This window comes from Lepisosteus oculatus, chromosome 15, assembly GCF_040954835.1.
Source record: "Lepisosteus oculatus isolate fLepOcu1 chromosome 15, fLepOcu1.hap2, whole genome shotgun sequence".
In the NCBI taxonomy this organism is placed as follows: domain Eukaryota; kingdom Metazoa; phylum Chordata; class Actinopteri; order Semionotiformes; family Lepisosteidae; genus Lepisosteus; species Lepisosteus oculatus.
The window spans coordinates 4,128,749-4,149,084 of record NC_090710.1 but is presented as its reverse complement, the minus strand read 5'-3'; the positions used below and the strand labels follow the sequence as shown (position 1 = coordinate 4,149,084).

At 42.6% G+C, this 20,336-nt stretch overlaps 1 protein-coding gene across 17 annotated transcripts in view; it reads right to left on the bottom strand.

Moving 5' to 3' along the window:
• The window catches only part of caska (calcium/calmodulin-dependent serine protein kinase a), a 257,641-nt gene that overhangs the window by 18,226 nt on the left and 219,079 nt on the right, over positions 1–20,336 (bottom strand). For 7 of the 17 annotated variants that reach the window (XM_069178917.1, XM_069178932.1, XM_069178928.1 and 4 more), the window contains 10 exons: positions 20,157–20,237; positions 17,040–17,228; positions 16,062–16,140; positions 13,939–14,024; positions 13,343–13,411; positions 11,554–11,622; positions 9,765–9,800; positions 7,027–7,065; positions 5,064–5,260; positions 3,039–3,154 (listed from right to left, as the gene is read on the bottom strand). In XM_069178917.1, the coding sequence (XP_069035018.1) occupies positions 3,039–3,154; positions 5,064–5,260; positions 7,027–7,065; positions 9,765–9,800; positions 11,554–11,622; positions 13,343–13,411; positions 13,939–14,024; positions 16,062–16,140; positions 17,040–17,228; positions 20,157–20,237 (961 nt within the window). The remainder of the gene's footprint in view (positions 1–3,038; positions 3,155–5,063; positions 5,261–7,026; positions 7,066–9,764; positions 9,801–11,553; positions 11,623–13,342; positions 13,412–13,938; positions 14,025–16,061; positions 16,141–17,039; positions 17,229–20,156; positions 20,238–20,336) is intronic. The other 10 variants (XM_069178925.1, XM_069178919.1, XM_069178924.1 and 7 more) reach the window with 4 other exon arrangements.

The window sequence follows — 20,336 nt, the reverse complement described above, 5'->3', positions numbered from 1 at the left end:
TCCATGAGTCTCTCAAGTCTGGGCTCATAGCCAGGGACTGGAGAATTAGCACCCATTCATAAGATGGGCAACAGAACTGGACCATGTAACTATAAATCAATTTGTTTATAAGGTAATGGAAACAACTAGAACTAATCTATAGAATCACCTATACATCATCTTATACAGATTTAGAAAACGTAGGCCTTTACTAAGTTGAGCTCCCTGAACAAGCAACAACAGTAACACACAGAGAGCATGCAATATAGCACATTTAGATTTTTAGAAGGCTATCTAAAGCTACTATAAAGCTGTTCATAAAAGAGCAATTCTGAAATTACAGGGCGTAGGCAATGGGAAAAACATGAGTGCTTGTACTGAGAATTAGTTAATTATTGGTTAACAGAAAACAAAAGGTACAGATAAGGGATGAATATGTAAACTGGGGTGATGTAATTAGTGGAGTACCACAGGGATCTGTACTAGGATCACTGCTGTTTCTAATTTATATAAATGATCTAGATTCTGCTATAGTTAGTAAACTAGTAATATTTCCAGATGCTCCCAAGTTAGGAGCAAACACTCTAGAAGATGCCAATGCAAATTCGAGAAGGTTTAGATAAAATTCAATACTGGGCAAAAACCTGGCAAATGACGTTCAATGCAGACAATCTTAACATGCAGGAAGCTGAAACAAACTACAAATACACACTGGGAAATGGTGATTAACAATAGGCTACATAGGAAAAAATATAAAACATAATATTAGTTTATGTTGACAAATATGTTTTATAGATAAAGTGGGGTAAGGAATAAAAAAGGCAAACAATCAATTATTGTTTCGTCTGGCTACAAAGTCATGGTTCCTATTGCCATTTTCTACTGGGGTTACCTCTTTCTGTGGTTCAACCCCAGCTTCTTTCCTGTAATGTGACCAGGCAGGCCGTATGGAACAATTCTCTATAAACTGTAACTACTGTATAATGTGTTGCGATTGTGCTTTACAGGTGCGACCAACCCCAAATCCAGCAGGCTTTACGGGTCATCCTTAAATCATTAAGTTTCTAAACACTTTGAACAATTTCATTTTCTCCACTGAAGCGGTTGATTTGTTCAGTTTACGAAAGCACAAAATAACCTGTAGCTCCTAAACTCCACAGGTGGGTATTCCTGACTTAACCAACTCAATGCATTTCCTGATTTGATGAAAACTCGCCATGTGTTGAGAGTCTTTAGAAATTGATTCAACGGTTAAGCATAAAACCTGCGGGATTGGGGCTCTCCAGGATGAGGGCTGACCTTCCCAATTTTAGAAACTATGGAGAGACAATTGTGAACGCAGTACAGTCATGCACACCCAGTTAGCAAAAAGTGTTAGAGATGGCTGAAACTAATTATACTCATGGTCTTGTATTTTCACCAACTAGATTATGCTGTTCATTTTTATCTTCAGCCCAGCATAATAGGTTGCAGCGTGTTCTTGCTCTTGCCCTGCACATAATACATTATGTGCTAGCCAACACATCCCTATGTGTATGCTAGGCAGCAGACCAGTGGAGAGATGAACGCGGACACTACATCACTAGGCATGGAACTGTACATGCATCCAGTAGAAACAATGTGTTCTAGAGATATGACTTATTTAATTTGTTTTGGGTGGCTCCTCAACCTGTAGCCTTTGCCAATGGGCAAGGAATTCCTGTACAACTTCAAATATTACTGCTAGATTTCCAGCCCAACTGGTAAACAGTTGGCAGAACCCCACTGTACTGTCTTGAGGTTAATAAAGCTGATGAGATACTATGCGTGGAAAGAAAGAAGTCATCTACGTTAGAACTGGTTCGGAAAGCCTTTGAAGTTCATAGAAAAGCTCTATTTCTAACAATAAAAGCTGTGCCATATCAGTTAAGAGACAGTTTTGTTTATTCTAAGACTATAGCCTGCAGTTATTATAGGGTGAGAGTTTGGGCCTTCACACATCTTTTGCTGAGCACAGTGGTTTCTATGGAAACTGAGCATCACAGCTGAGGCTGCTGTTCAGCACTGTTGCTTGACAGCACAAAACTGACACAAGGAAACAGTGACATTTTGACAGGTGCCGATAAGCACATAAGACTTCACAACATATCCACTATCAAACGAAACCAAAATCTAATGCGTGTCTCCTTCCCTTTGTTTTAAAACCTTATTTCAGCTGAACACTTAAATTAATTTTCTGTGAAATTATTCACATTCTTTCAATATACAATCCTACAGCTCACACCTTGGGTTAGTTAGTAAGAGGTGTTCAAAGAGAAGCAGTCTTGAGTTTAAAAAAAGCGATAAAACTTGTTGCTTTTTTAAGATGAAAGCCCTCACTCTGCTCACTGTTTATTGAAGATGTACAAGATCTCATTGAGTCAGCACATAATTAGGTGATTTGGGGTTTGGATTTCCTGCTCAAAACAAATGGTGTTGTTAACACTGTTACAACACCATAAAACTAAAAATTCACTCAAGTCATGGCTACTTTGAACTGCACCTGGTGTAAAAATTAAAAGTTAAAAGACATACAACTGATGTGGAGAGGTTCTTTTTGGCAAAAAAAAATCAGTATGTAAAAGAAATCCCATTTCTCACTTTCTTGGAGAAAGAAATTGTACACCACAGACTTTTTTTTCTATTTTCTTTTTTAAAAGTAGGGTTTTTTCTGGCGAACAATGCAAAACGCCTGCATCAGCACTCTCCTATTAACTTGCACCATTTCTTTCTCTGCAGAGCGGTCAATGAAACAAAAGAATAATAGAGCTGTGCTGCGTGGGTGCTAAAGTCCTGCCATCGACAGCGTGAAGTTGGAATCACTGAGACTGCTCTGACCATCATCGAATCCGAACTCGGTCTCTCAGGCCACCTCCATCTCGAGCCTCAGGCAATCGAGAGAGCTTGCGGTCGCATTCCAGAACCTTCTTTCTGGACTGCAGGCCCAACTGGTGTGCACATTGTAGAAGGGAACCTGCACGTGCATCTTCAGGGGGAAAAGAACCCTGTAGGAGGTAGAAGCCATTGGTCTGTCCCCTTACCTGCATTGTGCTTTGCTAGGTATTTGTCTTTGTACTGCTTTTTCTTCTTTCCAAACCAAGTGCAGCTGGCTTGTTGCTCTTGTTTGGTTTTCTCCATTGCTATACAGGCTACACGCCTACAGGAAGAAAACGAAAAATAAGATTAAAAACCGATTCCAAACTGCCGATTGGCATCCTCCTCCCTCTGAAAACCCACAGTACAATTGTAATGAATTGATGTTTACAGTGTAGTTTGATCTGCCATGCAAGGAACGGTGAGCCTTTTACACTTGAGATATCTGCACTGATCAATAAAGGAAATTAACTCAATTCTGCTGTATGAGGTCACAACTAAATGCGGCCAATTGGTGACTGTTGGTGGGGAAAAAAATGACTTCATTGAGACCCAGCAGGCATGCTTCAGATTTGAAAACTTTTATCAGTTAAAGAGCTCTGCTCTGCCTTAAAAGATATTTTCAGAGATTAGGTACATATTGAAATAACAGCGGGATTGAAGACCTTTTTTAGTCAAGACAAAGTGGAAGTGAGTCAGGATTTAAAAAGGATTTTAGAAAAGCTTCAGTGTGCAGCATCCAAAAAGGGACAATATGATGAGATCAGGACAGACCCCACCTGTACTGTATGTTGGCATTTCTTTTTCATAAGGCCGATCTATTGTAGAATGAGCGAACTTTTACCCCACTATTTTACCATAGGGCTAAAGACATTGTGCACAATGTTGTTGATAGAATGCCAGAAAAGTCTGACAAAGCTAATTCAGTTTAGTTTAGTCATTAGTATTGAACATTTCAACATTTTTACTTGTCACTGATTTCGTCATGTTAACTATCCCAGAATGCAAACATGATGTCACTAGTGCAAAGTCATCTTCCAGCTTTATCGTTGTGAGACAGTCCAAACCAAACCCACTGTCCACTTGAGGGGCAGAAAGTTTTAATGTCTCACTTGCTTTGTGTCTTCACAGTAATCATGGAAGACACAAAGCACTAAGGAAACTGGCTTTGAGAGTGCCTGTCTGTACACTTTCACAATTGAAAAACTTAAAAAAATCAAGCTGTCTGAAGTCTCAAAGGTAGCTCTAGGCCTCACTAGCTTTGTGTCTGCATTACAACAATGTAAGAGGCTGGTTACAACAATGCCAGACAGATTAAGACACTGCTTCGCTTTCATTTTTTTAAAATATGACAAAAAAATGACATTGAATAAATTCAATGAACACCGAGAGACAATTCTAGGGCTAATGTTGTACTTGAATGAAAAAACACTGTCCTAATTACATTACAGACACAGTATTTGTAACTTTTTGGTTGAGTTAATTTCAGCCAAAAGCTAAGAGTAGAACTGCAGTGTAGAGAGAAGTCAAGTGAGAACAGTGAAAAACCTAAGAGCTGACAGGGACTTGCTGAAGAATAGTGGAGCTGGAATGTTTGCATGAAACTATTTTGCTATTTGGATTTTGCTCTACTGTGTTGTAAAGTGATTGTGAAGTAGTTATGCCGTTTTCTGCCTACGGATTTTGCTGATGCCTTCGGTCAAAAGTTGGATATTTTACTACAACATTTTGGGTGAAGTACTGTCTTAAAAGGGCAAAACAGCACCCACATCCACAACCTTGCAAGTCCAGATCTCTAACCACTGCACCGCACTGCTGCCCTCATTCTGGTAAAGTGTTGACCATTTTATGGCATCACAGTGACCACATGAACAGTGGTTGCCTCCCTGAAAACAGAAATCCAAACCACAGCTAGAGGAAGCTCTCTTAAAGCCCTCCAGGACTAGGGGACCAATTCTGCAAGTGTCCGTGGGTGCTGAAATGACATACCAGCCACCCCCAAAATCATCATCTTGCCCCCTCTCCAGTCTCCGATGAAACAAATTCCCTGTTTAATGCAGCTGTTCCCCCTATACTCACGTCATTGACATCAATGGAAAAAAGAGCTTTATTCGTTTCAAGTCATGAAGAGCAGCCGACAGGGCGCACCACATGCAGAACGGGTGGAGACATTCCTCGGTGGAGACACTCACCACTCCTGGAGCTCCGGAGATGGGATGAGGCCTGCTGTCCCATTCTTGGCGTTTTCCAGCTTGCCCTGCCACCAGTTGTGGTCGTCCTTGCTGATGATCTGGATGATGTCGCCGACCCGGAACTTGATGCCGGCCTCCTTGCAGGGGATGAGGTCATCCTTGGCCGGATCGTACTCAAACTGTGCTCTGACGTAGATCTGCGGGATGACACGCCCATCACGGAGGGCCTCGGCGGGGTTGTTTTTTGCTTTTCTTTCGTCGAAAAGCAAGTCTGCCCCTCTGAGCTGCTGGCGCGATTAAAAGCAAGTGGAGGAAAACGAGGCCGGAGAGCAGATGAAAACTAAGATGGAAGCCTTTCCCTAGACTGCGCCAACATGCTGACAACAGGTGCGTTCTTAATTGTGTGGGATGACAAAGTAGAGACCAGCAGAACTGTAGATGTGACCAGGGCAGTAACAAGTCAGCTATAATAATAACTGCTCACACTTACACAGCACTATTCTGGACACTCCACTTAAAGTGCTTCACAGGTGATGGGGACACCCCTCCACCACCAATGTGCAACATCACATTATTAGGAGGCCATGATTTGCAAAGCTCAGGGGGGAATTTGGCCAGAACACTGGAGTCACATGCCTACTCTTTTCGAGAAACACCCTGGGATTTGAATGACCAAAGATAGTCAGGACCTGGACTTTATATCTCAGCCAAAGGAACCTCATCTTTTTTACAGTATAATGTCCCCGTTGCTAAATTGGGGCATTAGGACCCTCACAGACTGCAGGGTGAGTGCCCCCAGCTGGCCCCACTAACACCAATTCCAGCTGCAACCTCCCAGGAGGTCTCCCATCCAGGTACTGACCAGGCTCACACCTGCTGGGCTCCAGTGGGCTGCCAGCTGTGAGCTGCAGGTTGGTACGGGGTGATAGCTATGTACAGTAAAACCTTGATTTAATAGACATGGAAACAAGGGACTTGAGGAAACAACGGACAAAATATGGACGCAGGACACCGTGTCAGGCAAGCCCCCAAACGATCGCCAAGACTGCTGCTTCAGGCTTTCCTATGCATGTCATCTTGGTGCTTTCTAATCAGGTGCGAGGGGCTGTAGCCTTTGTTTCCTAGTTCAAGTTCCTAGTTTGAGTTTACGTGAGAAACTAGAACTTCTAGAGAAGCTGGAAACTGGGCTGTCCGTTTTGTGCATGTGTGATATACAAAACAAAGAAAACCGTTTCATGGAAATTCAATGAACAAATACCACTTCTTCATAACCTTAACAGGTTAGTGGGTTTAAACAGTGCTTGTTGTTGTTTTACAGTACATTATTTACTTTGTACAACTGAAATATTATTGTTTTACAGTATTTTAATAAACCTACTGCACTGCATTCTTTAATTTTAATGTTTTCATGATTGAGTTCTTGTGTAAGAGGTTTTTTGTGGGGAGTTTCTATTTAAGTTTCTATGTTCAATAAGGGTTGCATATACATGTATATGCAGTATCTGCAATTTGTGATTTAATGGACACCAGCCTTCAATGGACAAAACATCCTTGATTTTTCTGTTAAATTGAGGTGTTACTGTATTCAGGAAGTATAAAAGTAGTAAACCATTTATGCTGTAATCACACCCCCCCCCCTTGAACTAAAATAGACTCACGACTACATTTTTAACAGAAATCTCTAATTGTTTCTCATGGACTATGTAATCCTATTAGCTTCCAAGAAGGACAAGAAAGTTCACTCTGCCCAATTCACATCAGCAGAAAAATAAAAGTAAGACATGGAGAAATTTAAAATGAACTCTTCAAGCTTCACAACAAGCCAGGTCCACACAGCAGTGATTTTAGAAAGGAACAATTCCTGCATGGAACAGCTCTGCTCAAAGAATATTTTCAACGGAACGCTTTCATCAGACAGTGAAAAAATTAACCTACAACTAAGGAATCATTCTTTAAATCTTACCTTCAGGTTAATTCTATCCTTGATTGTAGGTCTTGAGATCTAGGATTTGAAAGCACCACACACATCATGCAATAAAATAAAATGGTAATTTGGTTTTAAAAAAACATTGGTGAGAAAAAGACAGCTGTTCACTATTTCTAAAGCAATGCCTTTTCAGAATGTTACAAAAGCTTTTAACTACAAACGTCAATATTTTCATCAGAGGGTGCTCGTTTCTTTCACATTACCTTTATGAATTTTGCTTTCTCTGCATTTTTTTTTGTCCCAGCAGTTTTGACACTAATAAAAAGCTAGATTTGCATCCCACATGTGAGTATACTAGGATTTAACTGATCAGGATTTGCCTGTATGGGTGAGGGCATGTCTGAGCTAACTGGCACAGGAAGGGTATTCAAGTCCCATGACCATGGCTTGTAAAGTGTGCCACCTTATGGACAGTTTCCACGCCAGATGTCCAACTTTGTTTTTTATTCACACGAGAGGCTCCCATGTCAAATCCTGAAGGTGCAGAGAAACTGCATTTTTTTCTGGGTCTCCAAGTTGGGAACAGCTCTGTGCAAACCGATCCAGCTAAGGTGTACCTAGGCCAGTTTCTCCCTAGTGTTTATCTGCTGACAACTGGAGGACATGGAAAATCTTCTGGATATCAGGAGTTCCCTGAGCTCCAGAATCTCTGAAAAACTAGTTAAATGTGCTGTGTTGTCCTTATGTGGACAACTGTTCTTGAACAGCATATTTGAAATCACTAATTTTCCAGAGTTTACACTTTTCAGCATGCTATCTCGACTGCTGACAGACCATCTTCATGATTTGTCAACTTCCTTACAGAACTTTGTCAATGGGCACAGATGTCTACCTACCATACTCTTTAAAAGATCTTTACAAAATATTGTTTCATGAGCTCTTACTCCAGGGAGACACAACTGCATTTTCCAATGACAATAAGAGACATTATTGAATTGTTAGGCTAGGAAACAACCTTTGAGTTGTCAGGAAAATTTATATTATTAACAAGTGTGGGGAAAAAAAGCTCCCACAGTCATACAAATTATTTCTCTCCTGAACACTTTATGGCTATGTCAGGAGACACAATGATATAATCTATTAACATAAAACTTTTATAAAGGTTAAGAATGGGTGATGGAGCCTTATGTTCAAACGAAGCATCATAGTCAGCTGTCATATAGTTTTAATATTGCTGTTAAAAAAACGTTCTAAATTTGCTTGATGCGTGTTCTTTAAAATCCCAGAGTGAGACCTACCTAAATGCTGAAAGTAAGACTTATAGAAGGTTTCATTACATTGCTCGCTGTGTTTTTAGTACAGCTTGAACTAGTCAACTCTCCAAGTTTTTTTCTCTGCATGAACTCAAGCTTATGCTCTTTGGTCAAGAGTCCATCACTGGACATGGTTCTGGCTTATAGTCAGCCTGGGAGAATTAGTGCATTCATTTGATCAACAGGGTTCTGTCAAGACAAAGACTCAATGAAATGATCCCAGGCTTTGGCAAGAGGAACGGAAAAGGAGATAACCCTTTGAATAACCACCTGCGCCTTGTAGATTCTGGGTCTGCTTTGCAGTGAACAAAGTGGGAAACACTCATTTTCAGAAAACTGCAGCTTTTCAAGTGTGAAATGTATGAATTCATGCTCCACGTGTGGGGAAATAGCCAGGCAGCAAAAAAGACTTTTTTGTGTGTGATAGTTTTTACCTAAGTGTCTGCGGCCAGGTGTAAGCCCTCAATAAAAAGCTGATATCTGCCTTACACCACCCTTGGGAAGATTTCATTAGTCATTCATCTTTGAACAAAATTGTTTGCATGCCATCTCAATCCCACTACACAGCTGGGACGCCAGGAGGGTAATGGGTGTTATGATAAGAGGTTTCAGTTCTATTGTTCAGGGTGGAATCTCCTTTCTTCAGCCAAGCTGAAAATAAACCAGGGATATACTGACACCAAGCCTCCTTACCTTGTCACTTACTCAGACGACTGAATCTCAGGTATTGAATAACATGGAAAAAAAAACTTTTAAATCTTTATGACGAATGGTTTTGGCCAGATATGACAAATTGCAGTAAATTGTGATTTTACTTTTGAATAACTCGGGATTTGTAAGCAGTATATATCAAGGCATGATTGAGGTTCACAGTTCCATTTCCATAGTCTTGAGGGAAGTACATAGCACATTTCAAATAGCAAGGAGACTGTGGTGACACAGCAGGCTATGAAAGGTGTACCTTGTCACCTGTGCCTGAGCGTCACAGATGGAGCTAAACCTCTATGGTTGGCAAATCAATTCTAACGTCTAACCAGCTCCAGCTTGCAGGCTGCATCTGTCCATTGTACACGGAACAGTGGAAAACAGCCATGCTAGGTGAAAGTAAGACCATTAAAAAGGTTGATGAGACAGGGGGTCCCATCTAAATTTTCACTGCTATTGGCTGACAAACTGCACGTTCACTTTTAGGAAGTACTAACAATAGGCACCCCCTCCATAAATCACCTGGGGCGTGAGACCTGGCATCAGTCTATCCCCAGGCTGCATGAACAACATTGTTAATGAATGACAAAAACGGAACAAAAATAACCAGCAGGCAGTGGCAGTTAAGTGGGGCGTGTTTCCTACCAGGCTGCTGCACACACATATGGACCATGGGATGGGAGGAATGAGGAATGAGGGGTTTGCTAGAGGCTACGCTAAAGCCTATGAAGAAAGGGGCTAAGGCGTTCGGTTCACCTGTCGTCCTTTCGGCTGGGTAGTCGATGGCAGGTCCTGCAGAATAAAGGTCACCCGTGAAAGAGAAAAAAAAAATAAATGTACCGTTTACTGGGGGAAAAAAAAACCCACCAGGCTTACACACAAAGACAGGCTTGTTTCCTGGCGGTCAATGTCGCAGAAACAAACGTCTACCCCCTCCCCCCTCAACCCAACTCCTCCTCCGACCCACAAGGCATCAGTCTGCATAAAACAGTACAACATGGCTGAACGAGGGCAGGCTCTTAGCGGCAAGCCAGAAGAAGCAGAGAACAAGCTAGCATCTTCAGCACCCGGCTGGGTCAACAACAGAGTATGGGGTGGCTTGGGCAGACATGAACTGGCTGTGTCTTGGGGCCCAGCACCATGCAGCCCTGTTGCTTTGTGGTGACAGCGCTCCGAGAGGGTCTCGGGGCCAGCCCTTTCACACGCATCGCTAATCAGGCCTGGACGTCATATCTGACAGAGCCCTGCCATCTTAAAATGAGCACCCCCCCCCATTCCCCCCCCTGCAAGAGCACTTCAACACAACGTGAAGCTGGAGCCTGACACAGTTTGTGCGTCTCCTGGGCCAGGAGCTCTGCTGTACCATCACCCCTGGGCAACTTCGTTTTAACACAGCAGGGCTCTGGAAGACTTCCTGGGCGGCTGGGGATTGACGGGCCGCATACTGCATTTTGTTTTTTTCTCTTCGTGTCCCGTTTTAGTTTTTTTTTCCCCTAACGGGACAACAATAAAAGAAACCGATGCAAGCCTGTCATACCGTTTCACACTTCCTGTCAAACCTGTATTGCTTGTGGTGAAACACCCTACTGCTTGCAAAGCATCTCCACGCAGTTCGGATGAAAAATTGTAACCTATTTGACATGATACAGCAGCAACAGGTTTGCCTGAGGTACTGTATTTGCTAGGGCCCAATACAACAACTGCATATAACATGCCAATCAATTAAAATGCTGAGTTTACATAAAGAGTCATGTGATACAAAAAACATCACCCCCCCCACCTTCCTTGTGTTGGACCTGCCTGATTACCTGTAGGATCAGCTGCACCAGGCCCTGCAAGTCACACTAGGTCAAGCAAGTAGATATGCGAGCATTTGTGTCAGATCACTTTGTGGCTATGACCCCTGACAGCAATGCTGTGCTGAGCAGCTAAACTGATGGTCTACATGTGGTATACAATACCTTGGCACTATGTGGACCAATGGTCTTCAAAGCTGAAGATGCTGCCTTGCCTGAGTTTCATTAGGACAATGCAAAGGAAGCAGTGCCACCTGGTGGTGAGTCACAGCCGGACTGGCCTGTGGCGGTACAGAGCACGCATGGCACACGGATCACAGCAGCAGAGGGCACACCAATTTGAGAACTGAGACAGCGGAATCTACTTTCCTTTCCGAGCTCCTACCAGGCGAAAAGCCCCTGGCATCTCTTTGTTTCAAGGCAACGACATCTTGATGGCAAAAATATCTACAGGCCTGTACTGTACCATCGCTCCAGAAATGCGCCTTTTTTAAAGAAGCATTGCAAAAGAAGATAAGGCCTTAAAGACGCCATTGTTTTGCACTCAAGATGTCTGCTTACGCTCCTCAACGCTGACTCAAGATTTTGACGTCAGTGGAGATGTACTGCAGAACGAAAACCAATTCGGGGCTTCTTGAATTTTTATAAAGGAAAAGAAAAACAAATGCCAGGTGAGCACCAACTGCAACAACGACAGTCCCAAAAAAAACCCTGGGATTATTTTTCTGCATTGGAATTGGAGTCCTTACCAAAACAGAATTGTTAATGCTGGTATGCCCATTTGCTGGGGACTGTCTGGATGTGGAGGGGGACTCTCTCTGAAATAAGACAAAAAATTCAGCACACAGGAAGCGGTCATCCATTACACACAACGACATGTCTCAGCATTGACAACGAAAATCAAAGATGGAAAATAAAACACAAAAAAACAACTTAGACCCAACGGCCAGGGGGCGATACTTATTTGGCTGCTGACGCAGGCATGGGTCACGTAGGTGAACGGAGATACAATTTTAATTTCTGAAAAATGAAGTCAATATACCCTTGGAAGAATTTAATCTTACATCTTTACCAATCTCGAACCAGTTTACCAGTTTATAGGTTGCCATACAGCTGCGAATAGAGTAAATGGGTTTATCTCTGTTAACAAAGTACCATCTCTGGGATAAGGAGGGGGACCTTTTAAACTAGGAACACTTCAAACTGTTAACACAGATTTGGCACGATACACTTCTAATTTAAAATGGTTTACAAAAACCTTAAATTAGCACTACATTTGAAAATGGGGACATTAAACATAGACCACACAGTTATCTGGATGTTCATATATTAAAGAGATTATCCAGAACCTGACTGCAAATCTGTGTGTAACCACAATGTAGGGCAGAAGACCAGCAAAGTACTGCCTACAACACATTTAAAATAAGGACCCCTACAAAGTACACAGTACAGGTGCTTATCAAAATACAATACTTTGGCCAAAGAGAAACTGTCTACCGTATAGCCAGAATGTAGTACCTCACATAACCATAAGAGAGCGCTAAAGACCAGAAACTACCTGGAACTGGATTTCCTCTGCTCTGCTTTTAAGTTTGGACTATGAAGGCATTCAGCACAACTGTGCTTTTCCAAACAGAAAAGAACAGAAGCATTTAAAAATAATCAGCACTACAATGAAAAAATAGGCAAGCAACCCAATAATTCAGCACTACAGCTTTTAAGATCTTTTTGTTCGTCCTTCCTGATCCTTTAAACAAAAACGACCAGTTTTCCTGGAATAAAACATTCTAATGATGTCAAGTGTATCATAAGCATGCCCAACCACAACCAGTGATAACACTTAACAAGGACATATGGCTTGTAGCATCAAAATACTTCATCTTTCTGTCAAAGCTAGCAGCTAAGTCTGACACCCCTACAGAGCAGACCTCTATTCAACCAGTTAATGCGTTGTTGACAGAGAGCACTGATCAAAGCCCTTTGATTTAACACTTTAAAAAGCCACTTGATGTTTCAAAGCACATCACAAGCAACAGGCTCAAAGGAGTCAAGGGCAGCACATCTTAAAAAAGGCCTATTGTTCCTACCTACTGTATGACTGCATAGAAATCTATGAAACAAAGCACATTTTTGTTTCTCTGGTTCTGAAGTCACTCCAAAGCTGTTTTAGCCTGATGTTTCATGATCTTTAATGGCCTCTACTGTTAATAACACTTTTTTAATCTGGCCGCTGATGTCATAGAGCAGGGGGCGGGGCTTTCTGGGTTAGTGCAGGGCTGTGGGGATGGGCGTGGCCATCTGAGGCAAGGGGGCGTGGCCTTCTCTACGGTTCCGCTTTCTTTGTTGTGAAATTGGTGTGCAGAGTCCGAACAGCGCAGGCAGAACCCAACCTGCCAGAGTAGCGTTAACACACAGCCAGCCGCCAGCAGGCAGTTAGTCGCGGGGTCATCGAGATAGAAGACGAGGAAACATAATCAAAGAAGACAGAGAAACCCACTGGACGAAAACATTCGAAAAGAGGTTGATTTAGCCCATTACCTCACAAGATGAAGACTGGGTACGGTAGCTTGGCACAATCTTAAATGTGATACTTCCTCGCATCTCCCTCTGTTTGGGGGGAAAAAAATGCACACAGCACAACAAATAGACTTCTCATCTGCCTTCTGCTGACATTTTAATTGGTATTATGTTCACAGGGAAAGAGCATATTTAATCTGTTCTAATAGTGGGAATGTGGAAATTATCTCTCTATCCAACACAGGAAAATTAACAAAACAGCAGCACTTGTCAAAAAAAATAACATGATTCTCAATCTGACTGCAGTGTCAAAACACCCTTCATGATGAGGTTAATATGAGTATCACAGGCTATAAAAAGCACAGGTTATGCCATTTGTTCTAATAACACTTCTGACAATTGTACAAGTGCTAAATGAACTGAAAAACAGAACTAGAACCAAAAAAGGCCATCTGGTCCACCTCACTTTGCTCTAGAGATCCTTAGGTACTTGCGTGTTTCAGCCCTACCAAGGGATCCATCTCTGAGTCTCATGGGCAGGACTTGGCATATACATCTAAACGCAGCCCACTCACTAAGTGGCGAGACCTGAATTATTTCTGCACGCCAGTACTTACAAGCATCTTCTGAAGTTGCTCCACAGTTTGGTTGGCTACACTGATGCCATTTATTTCTCTAATTTCGTCCCCGACATGCAGCGTTCCTGCAAGGTGAGAAGAACCACACATGGGTGTTACCGCCTGAGAAATCTGCACCCCTTCAGCTCAAGAGAGCAGAGCTGGGCCGCCACAGCAGCAGTATCTAACAGCTCCAAAATAAACACGACCGTACCGCATTTATCTTTCCTCGCACACTGGAAAGGAAAAAAAGACTACTGCTTGCTGCACATGTCAAGAAAATAACCACAGTATATCTGTTATGCCCCTTTACATTTTTTCCTGGGTATTTTTTCCTAGTTTGCCATGCGTTCAGAAGAAAAAATCCTTTCTTACTTCATCTGGAGCTCTGATGAAATTCATGGCAGTGGGCAGTTGCAAGCCTGGCTAGAATGTCAGCTGGTCTAAGATGGGGACCCATTTCCCCAAGCAGATCTACCTTAATACTGCCTCAGCTCAGGTACAGTTGGGGCCCTGCGGGGTAAAGCAGCCCTGAGCTAAACTGAGCTCTTTGCCAGGACCTGAGTTGTTCTTTTTAAGCAACCCCTGCTGACTAGGATCATTGATGAATGGGATCTGCCTGCCACATCGAAGTCAACCTGCATTTGTATTTGTTGGAGCTGAAAAAGCTGAAACGCTGCAATGGACACACAAAACCGGGAAGAAAAATAAGCACAAGATATGAATACATGAAACAAATGGCCCAACCACATTTTTATTTAATTATAGCAAAAAATGAACGCTCTGTGTGGCAGAGGCCTGTATACTGACCTAGCAAACAAACAGTTTGCACACAAATACACATTTCATAGATTCAAAGTTCGGAGACAGTTCCTGCAGACAGCTGGTGGATAGTCACTAACCTGTTTCAATCCCCTTTCGAACTATTTCTTCAAAATAAAAAATAAAAAACATTTCGACTTGATTCACAACTGTTAATCTTAGCAAACCTCTCAACAAATTTAAAGCTAGATATGCAGATACACTGCATGTCATGCCCTGTGCAATAATCTAATTGCACTTCTTCACCCCCTCCAATGATTTTATAGATTTCATGTTACTTCCTTACACAAACTTATGTTGGCAATGTGATTATCTGCTTGCACTACTGAGCACAGGCTTATTCTATACTGAGAACATGAATTAACTACAGCATTGTAAAACATTCCACTGAATCCCACAGAGTGGAATGCCTTAAATTAGGGATGACAACATATTCCAACATCTTGCTTTCATCTTTTCCAGCCGTGCTGCACAATGAGGAACAATAACCAAAATCCTTAAACTTGACACATGAAACCTAGAGTGCCTTAATAATAATAATAATGGCTTACACTTATATAGCGCTTTTCTGGACACTCCACTCAATGCGCTTTACAGGTAATGGGGTCTCCCCTCCACCAACACCAATGTGCAGCCCCACCTGGATGATGTGACGGCAGCCATAGTGCGCCAGAACGCTCCCCACACATCAGCTATTAGTGGGGAGGAGAACGGGGTAATGAAGCCAATTCATAGATGGGGATTATTAGGAGCCCATGACTGGTAAGGAGCAATGGGAAATTTGGCCAAGATGCCAGGGTTACACCCCTACTCACTTTTCAAGAAACTCCCTGTGATTTTTAATGACCACAGAGAGTCAGGACCTCGGTTTTATGTCTCATCTGAAGGACGGATCCTTTTTACAGTATAGTGTCCCAGTCAGTATACTCTGGTATTAGGTACCACATAGGCTTCAGGGTGAGCACCCCCTGCTGGCCCCACTAACACCCCTTCCAGCAGCAACCTTAGTTTTTCCCAGGAGGTCTCCCATTCAGGTACTGACCAGGCTCACACCTGCTGAGCTTCAGTGGGTTGCCAGTTGCAGGGTGATATGACTGTTGGCCTTACAATATTTAGGTATCTGGCACTGCCTTGCTTAGGTTCACAGATATATGTTAATGAAATTGACTGAAACTCCTCATGTGAAACCTCCTCCCAGCAAAAAATATCAGAACAGTGATAACATCAAAGAAAGGGTGTTAACTGCTTCGGATCTCAGGCATGGATTATAACCCAAGGCACACTTCGATTGGGAAGATTACCTTGTCTGTGTATCATTCCTCCATGCATTATTCTCGCAACAATGCAGTGGTTCAGGTCATTCATTTTCAGAGTGATACCCTGTGCAGAAGAGAAGTAATTAATTGGATCGTGTTTAAAGAACATGCTGCAATTAAACAACGCATCGGACTGGATTCTAATTTTCTTCTCGTCTCCGGGGATTCAGTGTCGATTGGGGGAGAGGTGCATTTCTCACTGATGTCATTTAAAGCATGTATCCTGGACGTTACAGGAAGACTTTGAGGGGATCCAACGCAAGTATTAAATAACCCCCCAGGCGTGACCTAAAGTCACCCCACTGAAGTTACTCAGTATCAGCAATGAATCGTGAACCAGAGATCACAAGTGGAAACTACACGGAAGTACATTTACAATCAAGAACCAGAGTTACCCAAAGCGTTGGGGGATATGCAACAGGCTACCTATCCAAGTTACTGAAGCCAAGACTTCTTTAAAAAAAACAGCTAGTTGGGCTGAAAAGGCTCCTCTTGTATTTAACCTTTCTTTCGAAGCTACTGCCTATGGGGGGATCACCATCTCAGGATGGTGGCGTTACTGGGCAGCAACAAGTAAAAGTGAATTTCTAGAAGACATGTCTGGTCCTGTCAAACTTTCAAAAGCTGTAACATGGACTGGCATTTGAATGAAAGCACAGCAGAAGTACAACACACTGCCATACTAAAACACACACCCCTCCAGAACCAGATTCCAGGCTGGTATACACACTATTGCAATATCAGCCATCAGCAGGAATGCCTACATCTGACCCTTCACAGTGCACAAGGACAGACTCCCTGACTGTGTATGCGGAGATTTGTCCCCTCTCTGGTGAAAAATGTTATGGTTGTCAAAGGGTTTGGAACTCCAATGGGAGTCTTGAAGAAGCCCCAAGAGGACACTACTGGCCTCCGAAGGGTGTTTGACCAATGGAGGAGTGTGGGCCAGAGGGACTCCCTCACCATGGGCTCATCGGTGTTCTTCTGGAACTGCACCAGTCGCACCCGGGTGACGTTCTCCATGTCCATGTCGCCGTTGGCGCTCTCCGGGGAGTCTCCGTTCAAGTACGGGGAGGTGGGTGGTGGGGTGACCCTCAGAGCTTCGTCACTGTACACCTCGTGCGCCACAACATCATGAGTTTGCAGTAAGGCCTGGGGAGGGACGAGAAACCAAACAGGGCGAGTTTAAACCACTGTCAAGGTGCAGCGACCACTAGCAGGAATCCAAATTTTAGGACCCAAATATTTGAAAGGTCAAGTAAGGATATATAAAGGCTTCAAACGAGAGGAGGCCGCTCGGCCCATCTAGCCTGGGCTTCATAGCCAAACATCTGACCGATTAATCTATTCCGCTGCAGGCCGTCGTCAGAACCATCCTTTCAATTGCTTGACCAGTCGATAATTCGACAGGATGTTTTGGAAGCCATCCATTCTGAAGAACTAAGAACTAAGTGGATTGAGAAGTTGTGTACAAATGTTTCAAAAGCCACGTTTCATTTTTGTTTTCCCAGTAGTGTACAATAACCATAAGAAAACAGACAAAATGCCCAGGAGTACAGAACTCCAGGCATAACACAGGGCTGGCGTGCCTTTAAAGGGAGTCAGATGGTTGTTTTCACTGCCCAAGAAGACCTCCAGTGTGCTGGGCAGGTCAACAAGCTTCTGCCTGTCTGAACACAACTGCTCAAGCTCAGAGGATTGGGATCATGCCTAAGGGGTGAATCTGTGAGGATCCTGCAGTAGTACAGGTGATGCTCTGTGCCCTGTCATTAACTGGACGTGATTAACTAACTTCCCAATTGTATAATCTTTTTATAAACCAATAGAGTCACTGAACTGGATTTTCAAGAATTCGGGAATATCTCTTTGGGGTAAGGGTACTAGTGACTAAAACTTCCTCACCCACTTGGCCAAAAGTTTCAGATTGAATCCACTGGTTCAGAACTCCAGTACAAGATATTTTTAAAAAGTTGGACAAGTATAATAGGACAGTTATTTTACTTCAAGATACACTTTCCCACCCTTCAATCTTCAGGCCACAAACTAGTGAGACTAGGTGCAGGAGAAAGGAAAAATGCCATCTGTGAATCTCTGCACCTCCCTTGTGCTAATTTACTCCTCTATACCAGGAGGCAAAACGTTCTTTTGACATGAACTATGGTAGACTGTTGTAACAAAAAAGGAAATTAAAACTGTTAATTCAAAACAGAATGACCTGCATTGCACAGCACTCCCAAATTCAAACAAAAACTCTCAAACAGAATGGAAGTATCCAGAATCACCCAAAATATCCAAAATGTTTGTGCCATGACACAATTTGATTAGTGTGCTTCTGCATCAGGCAGTAAATTCAAAAGAACCAGACATCCGTGTTTAAGTCTGCTCTCTTATTCTTGGCATTATGTCCACACCTTTTTACAGGGTGAGTCCTGAGTATGTGACACAGGGCTCAGTAACTGAACAGATTTTGCATCTTAAACAAATGTGGTTGCTGCAGGAGTTATGAATGGATGTTCCCGTCACAAAAAACTTCTGCTTATCTAAAAGTCAGACAAAATTCTGGATTAAAAAAAAGGTTAATAACATTCTGCTTTTGTATGTTGCCATAAAAGGACCGAAACCATTGCTTTAATACAGCATTAGCATTAGAAGCCCTGAACCCAAGCTCACTTGAGCAGCTCGGTGAAATTGTGCGCAACAGTACGGACATCGCAGAGCTACTTATACAGGAATGGGTAGAACACAAGTTCACGTCTTCAGAAATGAAAACTGAAAATATTTTTCTCCACAAATGTTACATGGCATCTCCAAAAAAGTACACTGAATGCAGTTGCAATTCTTAAAGCAGGTTATAACCAACATTTAACATCCCACACGCATTCTACAGACATGAGGACTTTGGAAAGACTTCAGATTTGAGCCAGAACTATTTAAAAAAACATGCCACTTTCCTCATTTTCAATAGTCTTTTACTGTTACTTATTTTGCCTCTACCTTTCAATAAAGACATTTAGCAAAACAATTACTACTTAAGGAATTTTCTTACACACAAACAGTAACTCAAAATCTGCATTTAACATACAATAAAACAATGATAAACTCACTTTGAGGACAGGACGAAAAATAACCAGTCAGTCAAGTAACAGACTTTGTTACTTGTTCTTTAATGACTGTGTGCGATGCATAGACAAAACATGAGATAGAAGCGCAGAGGAATTTTCCAGTGTTCTCACCTATGCCGAAAGGAAAGGGATCTCGACACCCAAAGCACTTTCTAAACTCAGTTCCCAGGCTATTGATCTTGCTGTGCAGTAACTTAAGCAGTGAATGCAGCACCAGCAACTGCAGGAGGTGTGTGTATGTGTGGGGGGGTGGAATGGCTGAGATTTCACTAGTTTGTACCTGACAGTGCCTCCTTCTCCAAATCCCCCCCACCTCAACTCCTTGCTCAACATGTTGCTCCGCACTGCCGCCTCTTGGAATCCTGCACATTCTGCCTGTCTGTCTGTCTCTCCCCTGAGCTGCACTTCCAATAACAACTTTACACGTGAAAAAGTAGGATCTTTGAAGTCATCCTCTGCAGTGTGATGTTGTGGACAAGGACAAGCAGAAAAAGGGCTTCAAGCCTGGGTTTAAATCCAGCGCCACCCCGATAAAATTCAAGCTGATAATGAATTAGCTTGCCGCACAAGTCAAAATCAAACTGACTCAGCCATTATGAATAAGGAAACTGCTTAGCATGTAGTTTGAAGCTCTGCAAAAACTATTTTTTTCTACTGAAACGGCTATCAGTATTCTGAAGGCCAATTAAAATTCCGTTACATAGTTAATTTTTTTTTATTTTCTCCATCACCAGTCTCTAGTTGGAGAAAAAGTTGGAGGCACATTTTATTAAGAACAAATACAGTTTAAGTGTATACATACCAGAACAATTCTCACAGTGCTCGATGTTATGGTGAGGTTGCTTATTTCCTTCAATAAACATTTTATTTGGACTCAAGTCTAATATGCCCCTGCCAAACAGTATTCTTCCCTGGAGACTCCCAGCAGCAGCCACTGCTAGGGGACAGTGTTACTCACCATGAAGTGGGGCTGTGTGAGGATTCGCTTTAATTCTTTAGCATCAGTGTTCTCTGGGTAACAAGAAATCTCTTCCAGTACCTGGGAAACAAAGAGGAAGTCAGACTTTCTCTGTAAACCAATTCCAACTTATCATAAAATCACGTAAGGCAGCAGGCGATCCAGTCAGTGTGACCTCTG